This window comes from Leuresthes tenuis, unplaced genomic scaffold (genome assembly GCF_036924035.1).
Source record: "Leuresthes tenuis unplaced genomic scaffold, fLeuTen1.0.hap1 SCAF_18, whole genome shotgun sequence".
NCBI classification, from domain to species: domain Eukaryota; kingdom Metazoa; phylum Chordata; class Actinopteri; order Atheriniformes; family Atherinopsidae; genus Leuresthes; species Leuresthes tenuis.
In genome coordinates this window covers 15,007,746-15,030,912 of record NW_027325372.1, presented here as the reverse complement: position 1 = coordinate 15,030,912, position 23,167 = coordinate 15,007,746, and the positions used below count along the sequence as shown (strand labels likewise).

The window sequence follows — 23,167 nt, the reverse complement described above, 5'->3', positions numbered from 1 at the left end:
CCGCAGCGTGCATCATCATTTTTATTTTGTGTGTTAATGAACTCAAGCTGAGATTAGCTGACTCACCAAAGTACCTCTTGAGCAGAATGAAAAATTGCAGATATGTTTCACTGAACAAAGCACTTAGAGCAATTAAACGAATATCCTAATATTCCTAATGCTGACAGTGCAGCTTGAACTCAAAACTTTTTTAGAGCAGACTTCAAGAAAATATCAACAGACAGGCTCGTTGAAGGGTACATAAATCCGTAACAAACATTATGAATCTGTTTAGATGTTTAGATCTTTTGCAGCTGCTACGATTGTTAGGGGCAACACAGTCTGACAGGCTGGCAGCTCTGGCTGTACACAAGTCAGCAGAGACGGCAAAACAATAGAAGGGAATGCAACTCAGAAGACAAACCACTAAACTCAGCTCATATTGTCAAGGGACCATTCTATGTCAAATAAGCGACAAATATAATCCAATTTATTGCCTTGTATTATAGCTTGGCATGGGTCCTCGGTTCCGTGCCACAGCTTCTATAAAACCTCTCAGACACCGATTTCCAAAATAATCGTTTTCGCATGGAGTACTATATGCCGGCTCACATGTAAGTGCTGTAGTGGGGTAGCATTTGCGCTCAGGAAGTAGAAAACTCAAGTAAATCAGAGAGGGACGTGTGCCACCTGGTACTCCATCACTGCTAAAATAATGTGACAAATCCATCAAGTCTTAGGTGGGCCCTCTGTGTTTGGTGAGCAGAAAGCTCTCCGGAGTCACTCTGACCTCCGCTCATGGCAGTTTGTGTATATGACTAAATTTGACAAGCTCAATCAATTCAGTCATTATTAAAGCATTATTAAAGGTTTTTTTTCCACTGGATAAAAACCATACCAATCATTTGGTGGACATGGATATCGAAGGCAAACTTAAAGAAGACGGTCAAAATAGCGCATGAGAGAAATGAGACCATGCTGACCTGGTTTGTCAGTGAACACACTGACAGTAACACATAATCTTTCTTGATAGCAAAGCACTGCTACAGTGTAATCACTCAGGCTGATATGAGGTGCAGGAAGCCTAGAGGAACCAGAGGCTGATAAGAGTGAATGATAAACCTGGGAGAAAAACAGACAGACATCTGTGATGGAGAGATAGTCAGGAGAATGGTTCAGTACATGCAGTAAATAAGGAAAGAGGCTCAGACTGAGAATAACAGAAAGCGTGACTAAGAGGAGCTGCTGAGGAAACAAAGAGCTTTTCCCCCAGTAAAGTCTGCTTTACCTCCAAACTTTTAATGCAATTGCTCTCTTTCCGTTAAGAGTAACTCTGTGGATAGAGAAGATGAGACAGCAAGAGTGAAAATGACCTCTGATTCTGCTGTCATTGCTGGAGGGTGAACAAACAACATGGCTGTGATCAATTTGTCCCGTGTTAACCACAATCCAAGGTTAACTAAGATGAGAGGGGAATCAGAGAGAATCAATCTCTTCTGTTTGCAGAGCACCAGACCAAGGCACAAACCAATGCTGCGGTTCATGACCTTGCTTTGCTTCAAAACCTTTACAGTAGCTAATAGAACAATGGAGACTTTTAAAAGAGTTAAAAACACACTACCAAGTAGTATCACTTTATGAACATAACTTATCTGTAATATTTGAAGCTCTTGAGGGGAGAGGGAGGGTTAAAGATCCTAGGTTTATGGCCTGTTTAGGAATTTGGAACAGCAGTATTCCCCAATGATCACCTTTGATTTTGCAGTTGAGCTCAGTATGTTCTTGTTTTGAGCAAAACACAATGCAGGGAAAGTTCTGCTGTCAAATTAATAATAATTAAACACGCCACCTTTGATGTTTCACTTGTGTAGTTCCAGGAAGTGCTAAATCTTTTCCCTTCATATGAGAAGAATGACCATAGAGATGCACCTGTAACTGTGGGAAACTGCTTAAAGCTGCCATCAGCTGTCAACCAAAGGCATCAATACATTTCAGAGGGATTGAATAACCGTAACCTTGCTCGTATAAAAAAAGGTTTGGGATTCTGTATAATGCCTCAAAACCCTAATGAAACTAGCTAAGAGGCAAATCATAATCGGAAGCAAGTGATGTCAGCTTGCTTAACAGCTTTTCAGTGGATGTGACTTTTCATAGTGAAACTATGACTGTCAGCTTGACAGCACAGGCATTTCTTTATCTGAGCAAATATCAAAGACATATCTCGCCCCAGCAGCAAGGTAATACAGTTGAGATTCCACCCATTTGGAAATGTACACTGTCTGCATGACAGATTTCTTCAGACTACACTGGCCTCTTTGTTCCGCTGAAGACCAGGTTATTCTATATTGACGTCACGAGTTTCTCTGACACTTTTAACAAGGATATGTCAGTCAAATGCAACAAAAACATGTATGGAATCCAAATGTGAGGTCTTCCCTCAGTCAGATTCAGCTGCTGACAACATTTAAGGAAATGGTTCATACTCCTGAACAGCATGGCCCAGGTCTGCATGCTTCATGTCACCGATCAAATAGGATGAGCAGCTCTGCAAGAGACAAGTCATCCAACATGGGAAAGTAGTTCCAGGAAAGGATGAAGTAAAAGAAATAAACTGAAAATATTTTAGCGTAACAAAGCCCTACAATCTAATGATGGATAGTAGTAATGTGTAGTTGGAATAAGAGCAGCCAAACTACAGAAAGTCAGCCATGGAAACACTCTTTAATGATAAGTTGAATAATTTAAATCTGTTTCACCTTGTGAGATGAAACACCTTAAAGAAAATTTACATAAGCTGTTTTCTTTTTTCTCTGAAATGTTTGGACCTGGAAAGAACGTAACGTGGCCTAGAGCGCCGTTTCTACTTTGTTCTTATTATCTGGCCCAGAAGCTCGTTTGTCACCTTCATGATTTCTTTGTGCTGAAACTAAATAAATATGAAATGTAGTTCCTGATGCGCCTCAGTTGTATTCTTGGTTCTGCTCTTCATTGATCTCAGTGAGATCGATGAGTGCTTGTGTAACCTTCGAAGAGGTAAAACTGTAAATCAAAGAAACTCGTCCACATCCTCCAACGTGATTCCCACTAAACCACGAGTACAATTCAAGACAATTATGAGACTTGCCGATACTCATCATCATCACCTTAGTTTGTATAACAAGCCTTGCCAAGTAACGTCCTGTAAGTAAAATGCCAGGTTGGGAATTCTGAAACTCTGATGATAAGCACTTGGCTGCTGATCAGAGACAAAGCAGCAGCCACAGCTCAAACATTTGTCCTTGAGTGTCTCTTTTGAACGCAGCGTAGCGTGACAACAGCAGGCTACCTTATGCAACTTTGAGGTGCAAATAATTCAACCAAGCCACGAGCAATGTCCCCCACCGAACCTCTACCCAGGTTGTCCTCATGCAGAGCTGTGTTTAATGGCTGGGTAATTGTATAAAGTCCTCAACAGGATAATCCTAACTGCTTGCCAACTCGGCCCGAAAACATTCCATCAGTCATCATGATGGGTAATTACAAGTAATGGACAAATAATAGTGTGCGGTGAACGGTGTGTGAAAGTGGCTTAACCAGGCTCTGTGACAGCGCCTCAGTGATAGCATGTTTGCAGGGAAAGAAAGAATGGCTGTATCGGATGCTCGGTGGACACACACCTGGCAAATGAAGGCGCTTGCCTCTGCGATCTCATATGGAAAGTTTATGTTGCAAGAAGAGGCCGAAAGACCTCGGAAACTGTGTTTTCTTTATAAGGCGCCCATTGAGGAACAAATCTAATAAAGTCCACTCCAGCAAAGCTTCAGGATTCTTGCCTTTCAACTTTTGAAACCCTAAAAGATCTTTCCAGATGAAAGGAAGGAGATGGACAGAGGTCAGGTTTGGAAACAGTCAACGAAACCAAAAAAGACTTGACATTGAGTGTTTGACATTTGAAAGGAGAGGGACTTTAAAAAGTGAATGACTGCATATGTAAATCAATGAAACAGACGTCAGAACCCTCTATGCAGAGGGATTGAGGCCGAGCAGGAAGATTCCATGATGAAAGTGGTAAGCAAGCTAAGATGAGCTGATGTACAAGTCCTTGGAGGGAAACACACTAACTCGTACATACCAGCCACTGCAGAGCGCCTGAAAGTCTCACCCTTTGGGACTTTGACTTTTGACCCCAGTCTTGATACCCCTATAACGGGTACACAGACACAATTTTAGACACTCCACACACCCCCTGCACATTGTAGGAGCTTGAAACACGAGCCCTGGATGGAATGCAGCCCCCCTGACTTCTGACTACATAATGGCCTGTGTTGTGGCGCACACACAGACTCTCTAATACATTCATAGACGGCTTAGGGAATGTGCTTTCACTACATGACACATACCTATGTCTTTAAGAGGCTGAAGTTCTATATGGGCAGTGTTCACTGAAAAACAAGTACCCATAGCCACTAAATATACAAGAAGTGATCAACCAACAGAATTATAGTCCCACTGTGCACTGATTTGGAATACTTGTTTGGTCTCAAGCAGCAGCTCTCACATTGAGCATGAGTGAAAGTTTTATATCCTTTGCACCTCAAAAGCTCCTTTCAGTTGGCCAGACAAAATACCAATTGAAATATCCTAAACAACCAGAACTTTATTTATAGAGGGTAAGTAACTTTCACTTATTTATAGGTGTTGGCACTGAGTATGTGTCATTAAGCACACACTGGGCTGTGTTTCCTGGCTGTCTGGCCCCCAGCTGTCACCCACTGGCTCCAGTCATCCAGAAACAGTGACAAGATGAGGACGCCGTCTCCATACTGATAGGGCAAAGTATCAGTTATTTTACTGCTTTTGATGAAGGACGTGGATCACTGAAGATGAATGAAAGGAGAAACGTATCTGCAATACGCTCAATCTATGGCTGATACTGTTTTTGGGGCCAATTTAAACTACACCAACGATAGAAATGTCTTGATTTTTATGCCACACTGACTTTCAAAGCAAAGAACATTATGCAAAGGATCTTAAGGGGGAAAACTGCTTCAGAAAATGGGATAAAGAGGGCTCAGAACGCTGTTTTATTTGTACACACAGAAATATATATATATATATATACATGTACATAACTTTAAAAGAGACTGAGAAAATTTTGGCACTTTAAAGCAACTCCATTCTGCAAAACATTCCAAAACTGGATTTGTTTAGAATACCACATCTTGGAAATCTTATCAGTATTGAGCAGTATTTTCACACCGTTTCAGATCATATCTCTTTACTGTTCTGCTCTGAACATAACACATTTCGACTGAAGATATGTGACAATCAAACAAAGGATGTTAAGAATACCGCCGTCATATTCACTTTTAGGTATTCTCTGTCAAAGAAAGGGACATCCGGGCCCAGCTGGTTACGTGTTATTCCCATTACTGTTCTTCAGAATAGGTGCAGGGCTGAGGAATATGTCTCAGTTTACAGCAGAGAAGAAAGGGGAAAGGATCCAAAGAGAAATTGTAAGGCTGAGCTTCTCAACTTTGTGCACTACTTGTAGCCTCTGGCAAGGTTTTCAGTTGGCTGCCTAATTAATTATGTGATAGAGGGACAGGGAACTCACCAGAGACGGCGAGATTAAAAGTGAGAAAGCAGAGGTTTAAGTGGAGAAAGATGAGGAGAAACAAAGGTTGAAGATGGAATTAAACAGAAAGAGAGCAAGATGTGTGTGACAGGAAAACTAAAGCAGGAAATTGGGCAGAGGAACAGGGGAGGGGCGGAAGGCATACAAAAGAGGTGTTACAGCATCTTACATACTGATACTTCCTCACACCAACACCCTAAATTCACCTCATAAAGCAAAAGAATCCTGTGTGACTACCTAAACCTGTAATCACTGAAAATGCGAGCACCGTACAAGGTCAAAAATTACACTTTTGCCAATCCGATGTATGAAAAAACAACAATACCTTATCATCTCAGTGTATGTACCAGCTGTCATCTCTGAGGGCAACAAATCAACCATAAATGCATGAACTGGCAATGCCTACCATCAGAAGCACTAAGGCTCCATTATAACACTCAACTAGTTGACAGTTGAGGAGACACTAAAAAAAAATAAGACAGACCGAAGAAGAAGAAGAAGAACTACCAATAAACCTAACGTGTGTTTTTGGACAGTAATAAAAATGCCAATTAACCTGGACGGAACCCGAGCCGTTGTTTGGAGAACATTTAAGTTCCCCACAGAAATGCCACAGCTGAGTTCTGAACAGCTTGGACAGTTTTTCAGATTTTCTAAATTGAAAAAGATGAGAAAATGCTTGGTATTCTGTACTCTCGATGTCCTTCACACAGACACTGTTCCGTCATGTCGAACTTCATCTCCTTAAACAAACTCATTATCGAGAGGGGGGGAGTTCAAAGACGCTCGAAGAAAGCAATTAACACATACAAGAATTCCTCTGTGGCGTAGTCAGTGATGGTGCTCCAGGAGATTCTGAGGAGAGCTAACACCTGGATCCCAGTCTCTGGATAGCTTTGGGACAAATGTCAGATGTTTTGTATTACCTTAAAAGATATCTTTAACATCATCAGACACGTTTTACTTCAAGAATTTATGTAACAATAATAGCAATCTTTTCCAATCAGAAAAGCCTATTTGTCCAGTGCCACAGAGGATTTCATCCTCCAGAGGTTCCAAACATTTTCCAGATAACAAATTACAAAACGAGCAGGGGGATTCAGAGGTTCTTTTAAATTGATCAGAAAACTTGTTAAAAAGCCCATTATATGTGCACTTAAAGGTTCATAAACTGAATTTGAATTTTGGTGGTCCGTAAGAATAGGTTTAAGTGGTCGACTGTTTGGGGGGAAAAAAAACACTATTTTTCTTCCACTCTTTACTGCTTTAACACCACTTGTCATGCTCTGTCTAAAATGCTTCATTTTAGTTACTGTCTATCAAAGGCCCTCATCTTGAAAAGCCCCAATCTGCTCTGATTAATGAAATCAAGTGAGGTGCAAGGCAACTCTCATGCAGCTGAGGTCTTTTGTGGCAGAGAATAACTCCCTTTGGTGTGGACTTTTTTGTAAGTATACAGACATTACATATGAATAGAAAGGCACACAATGCACTTACCAATAAGGAAAAGAAAAACATAATACAACCTCTTTAAGAATTGGATTGGTAAGTCATATAAAGTACAAGGCCGAATATAAGGTGCAATATATTAAAATCAACATAGTGAGTTAACCAAGCTCCTTTGAATTAGTTTGGTATTTTTTGCATGAACTTGTACAGGATCATTTTCTCACTGCAGGTTTGTGCATCATTTGTGCACTAATCTCCAACAGTGTCAGTAATCATCCTGGTCAGTGTCGCGTTCTGACACCGGGATTATCACAGAGGCGAGCCAAGAAAACAACAACAGGGAAGGAGTGGGAAACAAACAGTTGCTTGCCAAAGATAAACATGTTCGCCTGACATTTTCTGGGCAGCAGACGGCATCTCTACCATTACATGACAAGGCAAGATTATAGTGAGTGGCCTGTGCCTTGTCAATCATCAGTTTTATTTGTCCTGACAACATATGTAGTGACAGACACCCTGTGTTTCTTCCTGTCTAAAAACCTCTGCAGCCTAAGTGCTTTCAGTGCTCTGAGGTGGATACCAAATACGAATACATGCATACTTGTCTGTAAAACTGTATTGATTCATATCTTATCAAATGTTACCTCAATGCAGTTAAGTTGCAGAAAGACTGGCAGGGAAACAAGCGTTCTGTCCCTCTTCAGTTCACAGATGGCCCCTGTGTGACTGTTAATCAATGTGAATAAGTATTACCTTATTCACATTAGGTGTAGCCTATGCATCAGTTTCAGTGTTAATGCTTTTGCTTCCAGTGAACATCACCATCAACATCAACTAACAATATACTGTAAACGCAGGCTGATAAGGGCCGGACAGTTGATACAAAACAAGAGTGGTGTGCAGAGGAAAACAAATGTTTCTTTAATGTAAAAATTTGGAATAAAATGAAAAAATAGCATCTTTTTATGGCAGAGGTCTCGGGAACAACGCTCTCGATTTTCATCTGACACAGAATGGAAGACTCCAAGCAATGTGTGAGCACAAGTATTACCACTTGTTCAATCAATACCTAATCAGCTTTCAAGCCATAGGTATACTGTATGTCTTGGTCAGAGCTGTCACCGAGAGACCTTAAAGCAGCTTTTACTATAGCCTTTAGCATTAAAAGAAATAGCTTAAATCCCAGAGAGTGAAAAAGCTTTTTCCACTATTAGGTTAACTTTGTTGTGCTCTTTAGGTGACTGATTCCCCCAGGCTTGGTTATTTGGAAGTTTCAGTCAAACGTGAGCCAACACTCACTCACACACACAAAAATATACCCTTCTCTCATCTGGGAGTAAATCAGCCGAGTAAAGGTCAATGGATCGACATGTGAGACAGACCCTTTTATAGGCACTTAAAGAAAAAAGCGATCTGTAATGACTCCCGGGGTAGCAATAGTGTGAAGCGTGCAAGAGAGGTGGAAAAGGGAGAAACACTGGCCATTCGTGCTACCCTCAAGTGTGTTCACATGTGCGCTTGTGTGTCAAAGTGATGCAAAAAAACAGCATGGCAGAGGGTGAAGGTGGGTGGCTTACTGGTCTGAGAGCAATTTTTTAAAAAGTGGACGAATTCTCTGAAATGACAAAGTCGGCCGACTAATACAATCGCTTTACTAAACAACAGGGGATCTGACTGGAATTATATCTCGTGTCAGTTTAATGAAGCAGGGTTGTTGACTGTATTCACTCTCTGTGACTGAATAAGAGTTTGCCTCAGACCCATATTTATCTAATAATGATATGAGTCAGACCCATTGAGATCCATAGTTGATGTTTAAACAAGGAATAGGGGAGGGGGGGCTGAAAGGGTGCTACTGACCGTCATGCCACATGTTAGATGAAACTCTCAAGTAGATTATGGATGTTTTGTGAATAGACAATGAACGTTTATGGAATTTTGGTGGCTCTGATGACAGTTTGGGCATCGTGAAATGCCAAATCAGAGGATCCGTTTTTTCATGCTCAGTTCCTCCAAAGTGTGTTTGTCACTCGGAATGCTAGAGTGTCTTTGGGTAAGAGACTTAACTCTACATTGCCCCTGATATGCTCATCAGAGATTTACCATCTTTGTGGGCCATTTACACCGTCTAATTCCAGGTGTGAATTGGAATGAATCCAATTCCTCAGACCCCATTCAGTGACAGTCTGGGGCAAACATCGCCTTAACCTTTCAGCAGTTGGAATGCTTGTATGTCCCGAGCTATGTTCAACAACTGTCCACTTAACTGCCTCTTGCATCTGATCTGGTACCAGCGACCATAATTACCCATCCATTTTGCACAAGGCTGTTGGCCAGCTCCACAAAACCTGGAGGGATAGTTGGAGGTTGGTTGGTTTTTGGTTGGTTTTGATACTAAGCAACAATACCGCGCAAAACTCTTGAACCAGCCTTCATTTTTTTTTTATATTTTTGCTTCCATAAATCCAGGCTTTCTTGTCATTTTTCAACTTAGCGACTTGGTAAAGAATCTGTTTTAAGGTTTTCTTTAAGTGCTTTGTTATCAGCAGCTTGTCGCAAAGAAATTTGTTCCTATTTCTTTATACGCATCTGCAATGATATGACATGATGCAAGAAGTAGACTAAAAATCAGTACCAACAGGTCTTTTGAGCGTGTGTAACGACATACTTTTAAGTTACATATTTATGTATTTGCAGTTACATGAATAATTATATTATACATCAACATATAAGCAAAACAATGGCTTCATTTCCCCGTCTATATTCACTAAATTCCTCTACAATTGCATAATCAGAAGAATGAACTGCACTGAAAATGTGTTACCCACTATGTTGTTGGTCAAGCCCTCAGAGTCTTCGAGGCTTCTAAGGTGACGAGCCATGGCAGAAAAACATGAAACCACAATGCTGGCATCACTGAATAGTTCAGTCTCTGTCATTCATCAGCAAACCATCACTCAGACAACAGCAAGGTACTAAGTATGCAGAAGAAAATAAGCAGAAACCATACCAAGTTCCAATCCTTTTCCCACACATTCTAATACACACAATAAAGGCTTATTGTGCCCTATTTTCACGAGGTTAGAACACTTTGGTGTGTAAGTGTGTGTGCACATGCATGCATGGTGTAATCCTCACATGGTTTCATGCCAGGGACTCATTTGTCTTCATTATCATCAAACGGCTGGAGGAAGCAGATCTGTTATGGCTTATGACAACAGCACTGCCTCTCTGTCCGGGTATAAAAAGCAAGTTTACAACCTGGACATTTGTCATGTCACTCTACCAAAGGGCCAAGAACATAAAGAGGAAAATGACAATAAAGCGACATTTCCAATATTTCCACAGATGAGAATCTGACTGATAGCTAACTTACAGGCCTGTTAAATTTCATGTGTGTGTTAATTGAGTGTTTTTTGGGGGTTTTTTTTGTCAGCATTCTGTTTAATGTGGAAACCTTTGCACAAAATGATGAGCAAATCACATCCTCAAACCTGCCACTGAGCTTTTGTTCGGATGATAAACATGCCATTTCAATCCAGCTTGCACTCCAAAATGAACACGGAAAAGCTTTTTTTACTTGCTAGGCCTCCTTTGCACATCAGACGGCAAAACTGCAAACAACACAGAAACTCTAGATGCATGACAAAGTCGATGCTAATAAACTTGGACAGAAAACGGATTTTTCCAAGCCCAATTATGGCAGAAAAATCTCCCAGCTTAGTCTGAAAGAAAAATGATTGAGACAGCAGAGCTATGCAATCACAAGGCCAGGGTGTCACAAGTGTTTAATGTGCACCAAATGGATCAAAGTCTTAGATATTATTCTCAAACTCCTTTTCATTCCCACACGTCTTTGCCCAAGAACAACACCTTCACGCCTCTCCAATGAGGACCACCAAGTCTGAGCTTAATAGGCAGACACACCTCAATTATAAAAGCCTAGGAACAGAGCTGTTATTTCACTAACCATCCCTTTAAAAGAGGGGTCAGATCTCAAGGAAAAAGCAGCAAGATTATTTCTAACTGCCTTCCAGCTGGTTAGAAACCACATCACAGGTGGGACACTCACAACAGCAGACGCATTTACATTGTTTCCCTGATCTCTGTGTGAGGCCCATTACATTTCTGAGCACCACCAGAGCAATTCATGTGCCTCATGGTGACCCTCAATGCAAGCCTATAGGCGAGGGAGGGAGATCACCACCATTGTCTGTTCTGAAAATGAGTTGAAGAAAAAAAAATCCATCTTCTAAATGATGGCACACAACAGCACCCAGGTGGTCAATTATAAAAACAGGACTCCGACACATTTAAACATAGATCGGAAAAACCCAGAGCAGCTTTAACGTTGGGAGTAAGGCTGACACTTAGGACCAGTCTCTAAAACTGACAGTAAATGCACACACAAAGAATCAGCATGACAGGTGAATCTACACACATGAAAAGGAAAGAGGTGGGTGGGACAACGTGCGCGTATCGCTCTGGTATGTGTGTACATAAGTACAATACAAGTAGTGCAAGGCCGGGAGACTCCCAAGCCTGTAATTACAGCCTGGTGGGAGTGAAGCTGATAACAGAGGCCTGAGAATATCAACACCATGACAAGACGACGAGAGGAAAGGAGAGGAGAATCAAAATAGAAGAAAGGGAAGGTGCACAACATTACACCTTATCAAACATTGGCTTTTCTCACCGACGCCGCTTTTTCATCTTTTTCCTCGATAGTTATCTAATGACCCCCACAGCACACGAGCAGGCACACATAAATAGAAAGGAAAGCTGCTCAAGAAGGAAAGCTGCGCAACACTGCCCACGCAGTTACTGTGTTTCATTAAGTAAAATAACTCAATTAAAACCCAAGTCAGGCAACGGCAGTTCACAGAAATGTCCCATAGCCATCCCGGTTAAGCTACAATGGACACTTTAAGGTGGTAATTGTATCACCACAGCAAGTTTAAGCATCAGTCTCTCGACTGACAACTATCACAAAGAGGTTGCAAATCTTCGATTTTGCTTAGATTATTCAATAAAACGCAGCTATGTTTCTTCATTGCTGTTACCACTCCAAATTCTGAACATCAAATGAACTTTCACACAACTCATGTATATCAATGTAATATAAAATGTGTATTTTGGGAAAACAGATTGCTATGAAACATTTTTTTTTCTCCCTTTTGACTTATCTAGAAATTGTTTTTACAATTCAAGCTCCAGAGTGTAGGATTCATTGCAACCAATCATTAACTTATTGCATCACATGAAACTTAAACACCATACCATATAAAGATCCATAAAAACCTACAGACAGTGCAGGTCCTCCTAACAGTCAAACAGTTTGTACCACCATGTTTCTACAGGAGCCCAGGAGGGACAAACCAAACATTGGCTGGGGAGGGGGTTAAGCTGTCACCATAGTACTTCTAAACATTTGTAAAGGAAGGCTGGGCCAGGGTGTTTCTTTTGGTAGCACTACATTCTACACACTGCTTCTATGAGCTTCTGTTATCGAGTGGATTATGAACAAATAGCAAAATATACCCAATATCGCTGATATTCCATTTAATCTAATAAACAATCAAACATTTTTTTCAGTCCATTCATTCTTATTCCATCCATCCATTTTCTATACCCGCTTAATCCAATTCAGGGTAACAGGGAGACTGGAACCTCTTTTTTTTTTTTTTGCTCTTATCAAGCTTGGTGTGTGTGGAAAAGCACTTAGAACAGGTAGACGTAACATATCGCTCCCAAACAAGAGTGTAATGTCCCGGTGACATCACATCAACAATAGCTAACAATTTGCAGTTGATGGTATTAGGAAATGTGGTTTCTTTCAGCACAGCTCTGTTGCTATGGGGACATGTCTCACTGTGAGGAAAAAAAGAAAATTAGAAAACATTGTCCTTGAGGCCCACTTGTCAACAATAAACTGTGATATGTTGGATGCCGTTACAGCATACAACACATTCTTCAATGCTGCACATTGGAGCCCCGCCAGTCTTTCTCAGCGGGAGGAAGCACTCCATAGTGTCACAAAAGAAAACACTTTTGAATAATATCACAGCAGATATTCTTAAACTAACGCCTACTCGCACTATAAGTATAACTTTTACGGGATTTACCCGTAATTTCTCAGTGGCAAACTTCTGAACTAGCTTTTTAACAAGGCCATAAATGAGTGAACATCTAAACAAACAGCAAGCACAGCCTCTAACAGATGTACTTTTCTGATAACTAACTCATCCATTCAGTACAGGATGACCTTATCTTTCAAATGAGCCAGTGCAATGAGTAGGAGGAAGCTAGTTGTCAGGGCACACAAGAGGGAGGACAGTGTCATGGACACCGCCTGCCCCCCATGCCCTCACCCTGTTCCAGTCTGTAACAGAACAGTAAGGTGCCTCTCTTTCTTTCACTGCCTCTCAGTGAAAATAAACTATTTGCAGCTCTCTGCCCATTTAACCTTCTGCACAACAAGAGTATATTAGCATTTATAAGCCCTGTGGTCATTTCCCTATTCAGTGAAGCAACTCACTTCCTATTTTCTGTAATATGTTGGAAACAGTGGAGTCAGTCGATCAGAAAGCAGAAGCTTTGGAAAACCAAACATCAGCATCAATTGTTCCCTAAAATGAAACTGAAATAAGAATAAGAGTAAACCCCATTAAAAACTGATCAAATGTTTTGCAGTTCACTTTGCTGCAGTAATAATATGGTGAATTGGCTCATCGGCCAAGGCTCCATACTTTAAAGGCTGGGACAAGAGAGGAGTTGTTGAAAGAGTGCAGTGGCCTTAAGTGGGTCTTTCATTTTCTTGTGTTTATTGTAAAACAGAGCACGTGCCTCAAAGCGGCCCATGAGAGAAGTGGAGGTCACAGCACAGCTCTGAACTGGCAACTTCTGGAAAAACTTTGATGGCTTTTTTTTCCCACAGTGGAGACTTTTCAAGATGATTATCTCAGGGTGAAACAAAAATAAAAAAAAAATCATAATCGTTTTATTGTCTTTGGGTGGCTCGTGTTCGGTAATGGTTTTACTTTCAGTAAACCAGCTTTTACTTGTTTTATTCTTTCAAAGTAACTTCTTTATGCGTTCAAATTGACCACTACGTAGCCCACAGTTTGTGTCGCACGTATTATTGTTATCCTTGTGGATGCTCCACAGGACTAAACAACAATCTACGCTGTGTGCAACTAATGATTCCTATTCAGTTGTGAGTAGTGAGTGTGGGTAAAAAAAAATAACACCAGTGTATTTACGGTGTCATAACAACTCTGCCTATTCTTCTCAGGCGGGGCTTTAAACGCAGCACGAGTAGGGAAACGCGCAATCTGCACACAAGCAGGTAAACACAAGAGTTAGCCTCATGTGCCCGAACACAGCTTTGCAGCCAAAGTGCGTCGTAAAAGTTCGAAAGGTTTTGAAATAACAACAAAGGCTCTCGTTTCACGGTTACGGCGTACTCACCTGCGAAACTAGAGGAATAAGAGTCTGCTCCACCGAACGAGTTTTGATTTCCAGGCCGGAATCAAAGTTACTGTTGCCGCACGGAGATGAAGCCATTCCCGCCGAGCTCTGCCTGACTGATACACAATCACTATGCACGGCACTACTGAGTTTGCCAAGAGCTTTCTCTCCCTCTCTCTCTCTTTGCCGTTTCTTGGCTCCAAGCTGGTGCAGCCGAGTCGTGAATACGCGCCGGGATTTCTCACTCGGTTACACAGCTGTTAATCGAGTGGCTCTCCGCAACACGCACGCTGTTTTAATCCACTCTGCCTCGGTGGTTGTGCCGCTGCGCCCGCTAATGTCCATGTAGTTTACTCAACTACGGCAGGGAGCGGACTGCAGCACACCACTGTGGGCAACCACACGCTCTCTCTCTCACACACACACACACACGCACGCACACTAACACGCTCACACACACACGTATAATAGCACAACATGAACACGCGTTCAGCTGGCTGCTTAAGTGACGCTCAGGACTGTGCACAGTGACAACCCGGGTGACTGTTTACCTTTTTTTTTGTTGTTGCTTTTTTTACTTACTTATTCTCTCAAATGCCCATTGCAGTTACACGAAGTCAACGCAGAAGCTGTTTGATTTATTAGCAGACTATTTAAGATAATAACATCAGTGGTCTGCAATTTGCGCATCTTTTTGTTGAGCTATGGCAAAATATCTCCCTTTACGCAACGGTTTACAAATGTACCATCCATTCAGGCTCATTTCAGATTGAATATAGTTTGAGTTCACAATCTATACAGACTTCAGAAAGACTTCCCATGTTGTCCGCATGTTATGGAGCGCGAGAACCCCTTATCACGCACTCCAAATGCTCTCATATATAGCCGTCAAACGTGGCTGCACTGAACCAAACTGGACAGCTGACTAGTATGCAGCACCTATGTTACGGTGTTGTAAACTTTACCTTTTGTTTACTTACGTATAAATATTAATTTATTTTCACGATCTGAAGTTCTCTAGGTTCCAAGAAGTAATATTTCCGTTGGTTCCAAGCAATAATATACGTGTGGTTCTACACTGCCTCTTTTTTGTTGAAACTGAAAAGAAATAAATATAAATTATATATATATATATATATAATTGAGGGATTGTTGTTGTCTGGAATAACTTGAATCTCAGATTGTTTTTGTGCTCACATTTGCAGAAAATTATCCCCCACTGACATATTTCGAAGAGCTGACTGTATCTGATTTCGAAAGCTGAAGCTCAAACCCATAACAGTCATTTAAATTATACCTTCGTGTAGAGTAAGCATTAGGTGCAGACTCTTTTCGCCGCTGAGCAGAGTTTTTGTATTTAATGATTTCCTTGTTACTTATTTTTTTACATGTTGGAGCAGGCAAACGCCTTTCCTCTTCGAAATGAATCCTGCAGTTGCAGAACAACCACAAGCAGATTTGCTTAATCAGTCAATCACTCATTAAATAAAAACACGATAAGACTGAATGTTCTTCTGTGGAACAAGTAAGTACACCCCTTCATCTCGTATGCAATCATGACCCCTTTATCTGTAATCCCATTTACGTGATGGCTTTGCACACCTTTGCAAAAATAGTCTCTAAATTGGCTTGTAGGGAAGTTCAACCACAACTTCATGCAAAATTGCCTCGACTTCAAGATGTTTGTGAGTTTCCTTTCAAGTGTTACCCATTTCAAAACCCAACAGGGATATAAAGCCATGTTTTGTCGCAGGCAAGTCTGTAACCTTCCATTTCTCTGCTTTGTGTCTATCCTTGATGTATTTGCGAATGTACTGAGGATCACTATTGTGCAGGGAGGTCAACTTTCAGTTCTGCTTCAGATTCTGGTCACATGGCCTCACATTGTCTTCGAACACTCTTTGACATGACACCACATTCATGGTTGAATCAGTGACTTCAAACTGCTCAGTTCCCGGGGCAGCAAAGTAACACAAAACCAGAGCATTCCCACCATCACGCTTCACAGCTGATGAGAGGTTCTTTTCCAGAAGACCCGTCTTTGATCTTCACCAAATGTATCTGGTGTTCCTGTAGCCAAACAGCTCTGTCTTTGATTTGTCTGCTCAGAGCACATTATTCCAAAAGCCAAATGTGCCATGGTCCATGGTTTTACGTGTTAGATTCATTTAAGTTTACCTTGGTTGTATGGTTCTTTGCTTTTGTTTTCATGCTTTAGTTTTATCTCCAGAGTCTGTCAATTGTTTTTCTTTATTAGTCTTGAGTCTTATCTCATTTGTCTGTTTGTTAAGCCTCCTTGTCTCCTCCCTCACTTGCCTGTGACCTTTAAATTGTTCATTGGTAAATACTTTGAAGGATGACACTAGTTCTAAACGTTATCCGGATGATGGGGGGGTGAGGACGCTTGTCATACATCGGTGTATCCTTTGCAAAAGCCTTTTAAGCACCCATGACTCCTCAAGGGGGCATGGCTAGTTAATCCCACATTGTAAACTGAATTAAAAGTACTTTATATGCTTGTCAGAAACAGGACAAATGCTCATCTGAAATAGATCAATAAATTCAGCAATAGAATGCTACAAAACAATGGTTCGATAATGCTTCTGCGTCATGTTTCAATCTAATTTCAATCTTATTAACCTCACTTTGAAAATTACAGCTTCAAAGCAAGGATATTTTGTTAAATACCTGTCCCCTCACCTCCTCTCTGCTTGTGTTTGTCCTTGCTCACAACACTGATGGGACACACTGTCCTTCACCTATAAACAACCCCATTGGTTCTTTGCTCATACAGGCAAGAATGGCCTAAAATGACATTCAAGGAATATACAAGTTCTAGAGGACGTTAGAGCCACTGCATGTGAGGTCTAAAAATGGCATCACGAGGATGATGGTGGCATTGTAAAAAGAATGTATTTCAGCAACAACCACGGTCAAAACTTGGGCATTTGTAGTTATTGCCGAAAGCCAACTAGAAAGTGTTAAACGTGTTTTAGGAATGTCTTGTGTTGTTATTGGAATGTTACTCAAAACTGAAAAAAACCCAACCTGTTATCAGTTGTTTGTCTCAAACACTCAAAGGTCCCACAGTTAAAAGTATCCCATGGTTGACAGCGCTTTGTCCGACCCTGCCTCCTGCCTGATGAGAACTTTGTGACTTATTAAAGCAAACACTCAACGGTGACACCTGTTCTGATGTGGAAATGCTCATAAAATTCTCGTATTTGCCCCCTGCTGCATGTAGTGGCAGTACCTTACAAGACACCCATATGACCAGTATTCAAGGATATGAACAAATAATCTGCTAGGTCATTTTGATTGGAAGGCTTGCTTCGCGTGGAATGGAGTAATGCGCAAGGAGAGGAGAAGCATAAAGGAATCAAGTTGGGGAATGGGATATGGTTGGTTCTGCTCCCGTCACACCTGGCCGAAGTTTGTTATTATCATTGCTGTAATCTGATCCTCCTCAGTGTATATATTCCAGTTTTTCCTTTGTATCCCGCAAGATTCTGTGTGTCTTCGTGTCCTGCCTGTGTGCTGTTTGTTGTTGCCACATTTTGCTTTCGACTTCGAATGAATATCTCCGGACTTCCTGCCACAGCAGTGCCTTTTGCTTCATGAGTAAAGGTTTATATGTCTCATAATTCTCGCCGCCTGAGTTTGTATCAGTCTTTGGGTCTTCTTCCTGACACACAGCGTGACAGAATATTTACCAGCGAGCTGGAGTTTTGCTCCGTTCTTTTTGGTCACAAAGGTATGTTCCTGACACATCTCAGCAGGTTATACTTGTGCGATTTCTTTTCCGATTGCATATCCTTTAAAACAAGATCAATTGGCGGTCATTCTACACTATTTGTAGATTACTTTTTTTTAACAGTTAAATCCATTGCCAGACTTATATATGAATAATGAGAAAAAAACAAAAGTATCAAATGTATGACATGTGTGAATCATGTTTATCATTGTTTTAGAAAGTACTGACTTTTTGTTAGTTCAAATAAAGAGCTAATATTATCTCAGCAGCATAAGTATCCAAAGTTGCTGGCGGATAATACACCCTCTCATATAACTTTAGAGTGCTCCAAGCTTCTTTAAAAACATGGTTGCAGAGATGAGAAAGGCCTTGTGTTTGGGCCGAGTGACATCCATCTAAAATGAACGGCTCAGAGGTTCTTTAAACCTCCTGTCAGCCGTCATATTCCTGAATAAGGAACTAATCTTTTCTCCAAGTAATGTGTCATTCATCTTATTTTGTGACCCAGTGACTTGTATCCATAACAGAATGAATTCCATTGTTGCCTGTGTCTGAGCCCTAATAAACTGTTTTCAGGAGCCCTGTATGCTCATGTGGCACGAGAAGCGCTTTCTAACTTTACAAGCCCGATCACTGGATGACAAGAGTTGAATAATACTTCATATCACAAACGCAGCAGATGATGGAGAGCAGATATGACTTGTAAGCACTATGGCACTGTTGGTGGCTTTTGCTGCCTGCTTTATCATCAACTACGGTGGCTGGCTCGGACTCTGCGTCAGCTGTGGACACAGTGGCTGTGTGTCTGTGGCGGGGGGGACGCTGTTAAAGCTGCCTGCCACTCTCAGTCCAAGTCAGTATTTATTTAAAACCCCACAGCTAGGCTTTAGATTAACCCTCCCTCTTTACATTGATATCCTTCCAGTCACACACACACACATACAAGCTCACACACTTACAGTGCATCATTATAAAGGTATGCAGGCAGTTGAGTGGACAAGGTTGTGTTCCACTTTGATGAATGGGTCTACTACCAGCTAGATGATATCTGGAGGGTTTTTTTTGGTGAGCTGCACTTAGGCTCTTTTCCAGCTGATAAGATGATAACAAGCTCCACTTGGGCCACTTGCACTGTTCTGTATCAACTTGTGCTGGCTTAAATTGTTTTGGTCAGAGGAGATAAGTTCAAGAGGAAGAATAAGATAATAAATACGATCATCCTGTGAAATTTCAGTGGGACTAGTTAACAACTTGACAAATAGCTTCCGAACCAGAGTCTCAAATACACAGAGAGGTGCGTCTGTTCTCACTCTATGAAATAGACTTGTTTTGCTAAACAGTCTCTAATTTGTTCTGGAATATTCAATATTTGCTCGTCTGTCTCTAATCTCTTCTAGGCATGCTGCATTTTAGCAGTTTGCCTCAAAACTTCACACAAGCGGGAAGTCCCTCTTTGTGTATTCTCATCTGCACTGTCCATGAGTGTTACTCATTAAATAGGAGATGTTTATGCACACTGTGATAATGTGTTGCCAACAGCTGCTACAGTTTCACTCTGCACTTTAAATGTGCTGACTTTTCTTTCTCTTTGTGCCATCCCTTCTGGTTCTGCAGCTCCTGGGACAGGGGCTACTGAGCCCAAGGAGATAGTGATTTTGTATTCAGCAAAACATAAACAAGTGCACTCAGTCATAGTCCCCTGTTGGATAAGTCGGCTGAAATTTGCTCGGCAAAAATAGAAGAAAATTTCCGGAAGGAGAAAACTATTCGTGCATAATGTGCACGTATTTACACGGTAATGGTCCTTACAAGAACATGCTTTTTATTTATTGTTTTGTTGAGCGTATCAGCAGCACCACTGACACACACATTCGCACTGGCCTCCTGGGAAGCAATAACCCAGAGGCTGCTGGTCATTTGAATTTGTCTTGAAGAAATTCCACTCAGAGTACTTGCGTGAAAGAGTGCTGTGCCCTTGCCTGAGACCCACAGCTGAACTCACCCTCTTAGCACGATACAGTGACCAGAGAAAGCCTCCGTGGAGGAAAAGAGTTCAAAATGAGGTGAGGTGTCCGGGCTGGATGTCGATCCGGCTTTGCAGTGTTTTTACTCAATGACCCTGAAAAGTTAAATTTTCGGTTCAATTCAGCTTTTTTTCCCCAAGACATAATATTTCAATAATATCTCACAAAAAGCCATTAGATCAAGACCTTAACATTCTATTTGATCTCATTACTTTTTTTTCTTTATTTTCTTTTTACAAACCCCCATTTACTGACCAACTTAACTATATCTAGAAAAAATATGAATAAATCTAGAATTTGATGGCAGACACACAGTCAAAAAAAGAAGTGTTCTGCTCATAGTGACGAACGATGACCCATCCCTGCTTGGAAAGCCTGATAGATACCAATTTTATACTTTATATGTCATCAGTTGATGGCAGAATCTTCCAGAGCAGCTTTTTCTCGCCTCTATTCTATTTCTTTGTAATGTGCGATGCTGGCATCACATTTTAGTTACAATTTAATTACAATGAAGATTGTCAGTATAGAGAAACTGATTCTGAAAAGAAAAACAATCATTCCTCTTGAGCAAGTACCTGTTAATAACCTTAGGGGAGGTTAATCCTGGCTGGTTGACAGGTCTTTATGTTAATGCAAGCTTGGCTCAGAATAAAAATGACATAGTCTGAGATGCAAATAACGGGCCCAGAACAATTAGAGACTGGAAAGAAGTCAGAAGTTTTGATATGTTCAAATAAAAGGAAAAGGAAGGCAGTAGTGATGGTAAGGAGTGGGTCATCTTTCTATTGTTTTAGGCTGTGCTCCTGCCAAGGAGGCACCCTTAGGGACCAGGCTTATTCAGTTACACAAAAACAAAATAAGGCAGCAGCAAAATGCTCTGCAGACATCCAGCCCAGTAATCTTGGCTTTTTTTTTCAATTTCTGCTGTTATGTAATGGGGGACATTTCCCGTAGACTCATTATTTTTCGGTTTTAATTTTTTGTGACAGCTGCCAACAGCACATGCAAACACATGGGGATATGTGGAGATGACAAACACTCAAATTTGCATCAACATATCTAGCACTAAGTATGCGCCAGGAAAAACTGCGTTGTTTCAAGCACTTCCCTTGAGGAAGAGAAAGCATGCACAATTACCATATGTTTGCTTCTTGAGATGTTAAAGGTGTAATAGTATAAATGTCTGTTTGTCGCGCACCATTTTAGCTTGACCTACAACAGTTTTGAATTATGCTTGTGACAAGACAATAGCATTAACTGATGATACCTTTAATTCCCGTGGGATATCTTAACACAAGAGGATAAGATTTCTCCTGCTGCTCTTTTAGAAATGATGATAGGCCGCTTATTGAAATGAACTTGGCTTTAATGAAGAAAATTAGTTAATAAAACGGTAAAGAAGCCCAGATTCATAGCTGTATCTGCTCACAAAGATCTGATTAGTTATAAATCATTAATTATGAAAAATAAAATATATCAAGATACCACTGCTGTAGATGTTAACTTTCTCATCGTACACAGATAATCAGCAACCTTCCTTACTCAACTTTTCAAGCTTTATAATCCTAAAACCATGCCCTTCACTGCTGATGAAAATTTTACCCTGAATGACCTCTACGCCACTGAATAAAAGAAAGACTTTTGTTGAAGAAATAGAATGACTGTTGCCATGGATCAAGGGCATGTTCACAAAACATCACAGATAAAGGTGCATCCCTCATACTCTTTTGTCCAGGCAAACAAAAAAGGGACCGTTTTTTTTTTCTGAAATAAACCTCCTCCTTCCTGCTATGGCTTGCTGCATTTGATCACATTAATCCTGCATTACATAAGCAGCTACAGAGGTTTCACTGCAGGCAGATGATGAATGCATAGTCAAAGCGGTACAAAGATAATAGAGACACTTTTTCACAGACACAGCTGTTCAGCTGTAGCCCAGCTATTGCCTTGCTGCTCCTCCTGAGATAAGAGACATAGATGCATGGGTATCCACCACAGAGAGGTTGTCTCACCCTGCCAAGTCTGTCTAAATCTTGTTTCACTGAGAGGGAAGAGGAAAAATGGTAAGGCAAATATAATCTATTTTCTGCCCAAGAGTTGGTGACAGTATGTCTGTTTTGTCTTTGTCACGCATATATACACCGCAAGTCAGCATGGTCAAAAGGGAGCCAAAATAGGCCCAACAACCCCTCCTCTATCCCCTCTGTCTTCCTCACATTATTTGGCTGTATCCCTGTTTGCCTTTGCTACACTGTCATCTATAATAACACTCAAGGCTTCACAGACCCCATAACATTTTTCTCTCCAGTCATGTCAAGTGGGTGCCTGGAAACTCCTTGTGATAAAAGTGTCACCTCACCCTTTAAAATTCAAACTGCCAAAGGCTTAAGGTATGTATTTGTTTATCTATCTATTCATCTGTTTATTTATTTTGTTATTCATTCATTTATTTCTCTATATTTAACAAGCGAGCCTGCCAGGCTGGCATCTAGCTCAGCTGCGATCAGTCATCCTCAATCATGAGTTGGCAGGAGGATAACACAGTCTGACACAGCCTTGGTTGTTGAAGGGGTAATTTCAACGTAATGTAAGATGTCATTCGTTGTTCATATCAGTATAGTGTTTTATCGTTTTATTTATTTTTTTCTAATTTGCATTGGTAAAAAGTGGTTAAGTTAGATTGTCAGACAGTTAAGAACTAAATCTGACGGCTACATCCAGCAGCCACGTTATCGTAGGTGCAATACCATTTTCATTCCTATAATATTCTCAAAACAAAGGCCGTACATTAGATAAGATCATCATAAAAACCATTCAATCTTCCTCGTTTCAGAGTGTCCGTGGTGAAGTGGTGTAAACTAAGATTGGAAT

The 23,167-nt window shown here is 40.9% G+C and overlaps 2 protein-coding genes across 2 annotated transcripts in view; both read right to left on the bottom strand.

The window, feature by feature from the left end:
- ctnnal1 (catenin (cadherin-associated protein), alpha-like 1) overlaps positions 1-14,941 on the bottom strand; it is a 48,104-nt gene extending 33,163 nt beyond the window's left edge. The window contains exon 1 of the mRNA XM_072369947.1: positions 14,516-14,941. Coding sequence (XP_072226048.1) covers positions 14,516-14,611 — 96 coding nt within the window. The 5' untranslated portion in view covers positions 14,612-14,941. The remainder of the gene's footprint in view (positions 1-14,515) is intronic.
- Positions 14,942-19,807: 4,866 nt separating this feature from the next.
- Positions 19,808-23,167, bottom strand: part of poc1bl (POC1 centriolar protein homolog B (Chlamydomonas), like) — a 253,257-nt gene continuing 249,897 nt past the window's right edge. Inside the window, exon 12 of the mRNA XM_072369924.1 lies at positions 19,808-19,822. The gene's annotated coding sequence lies outside the window, so the exon portion shown is untranslated. The remainder of the gene's footprint in view (positions 19,823-23,167) is intronic.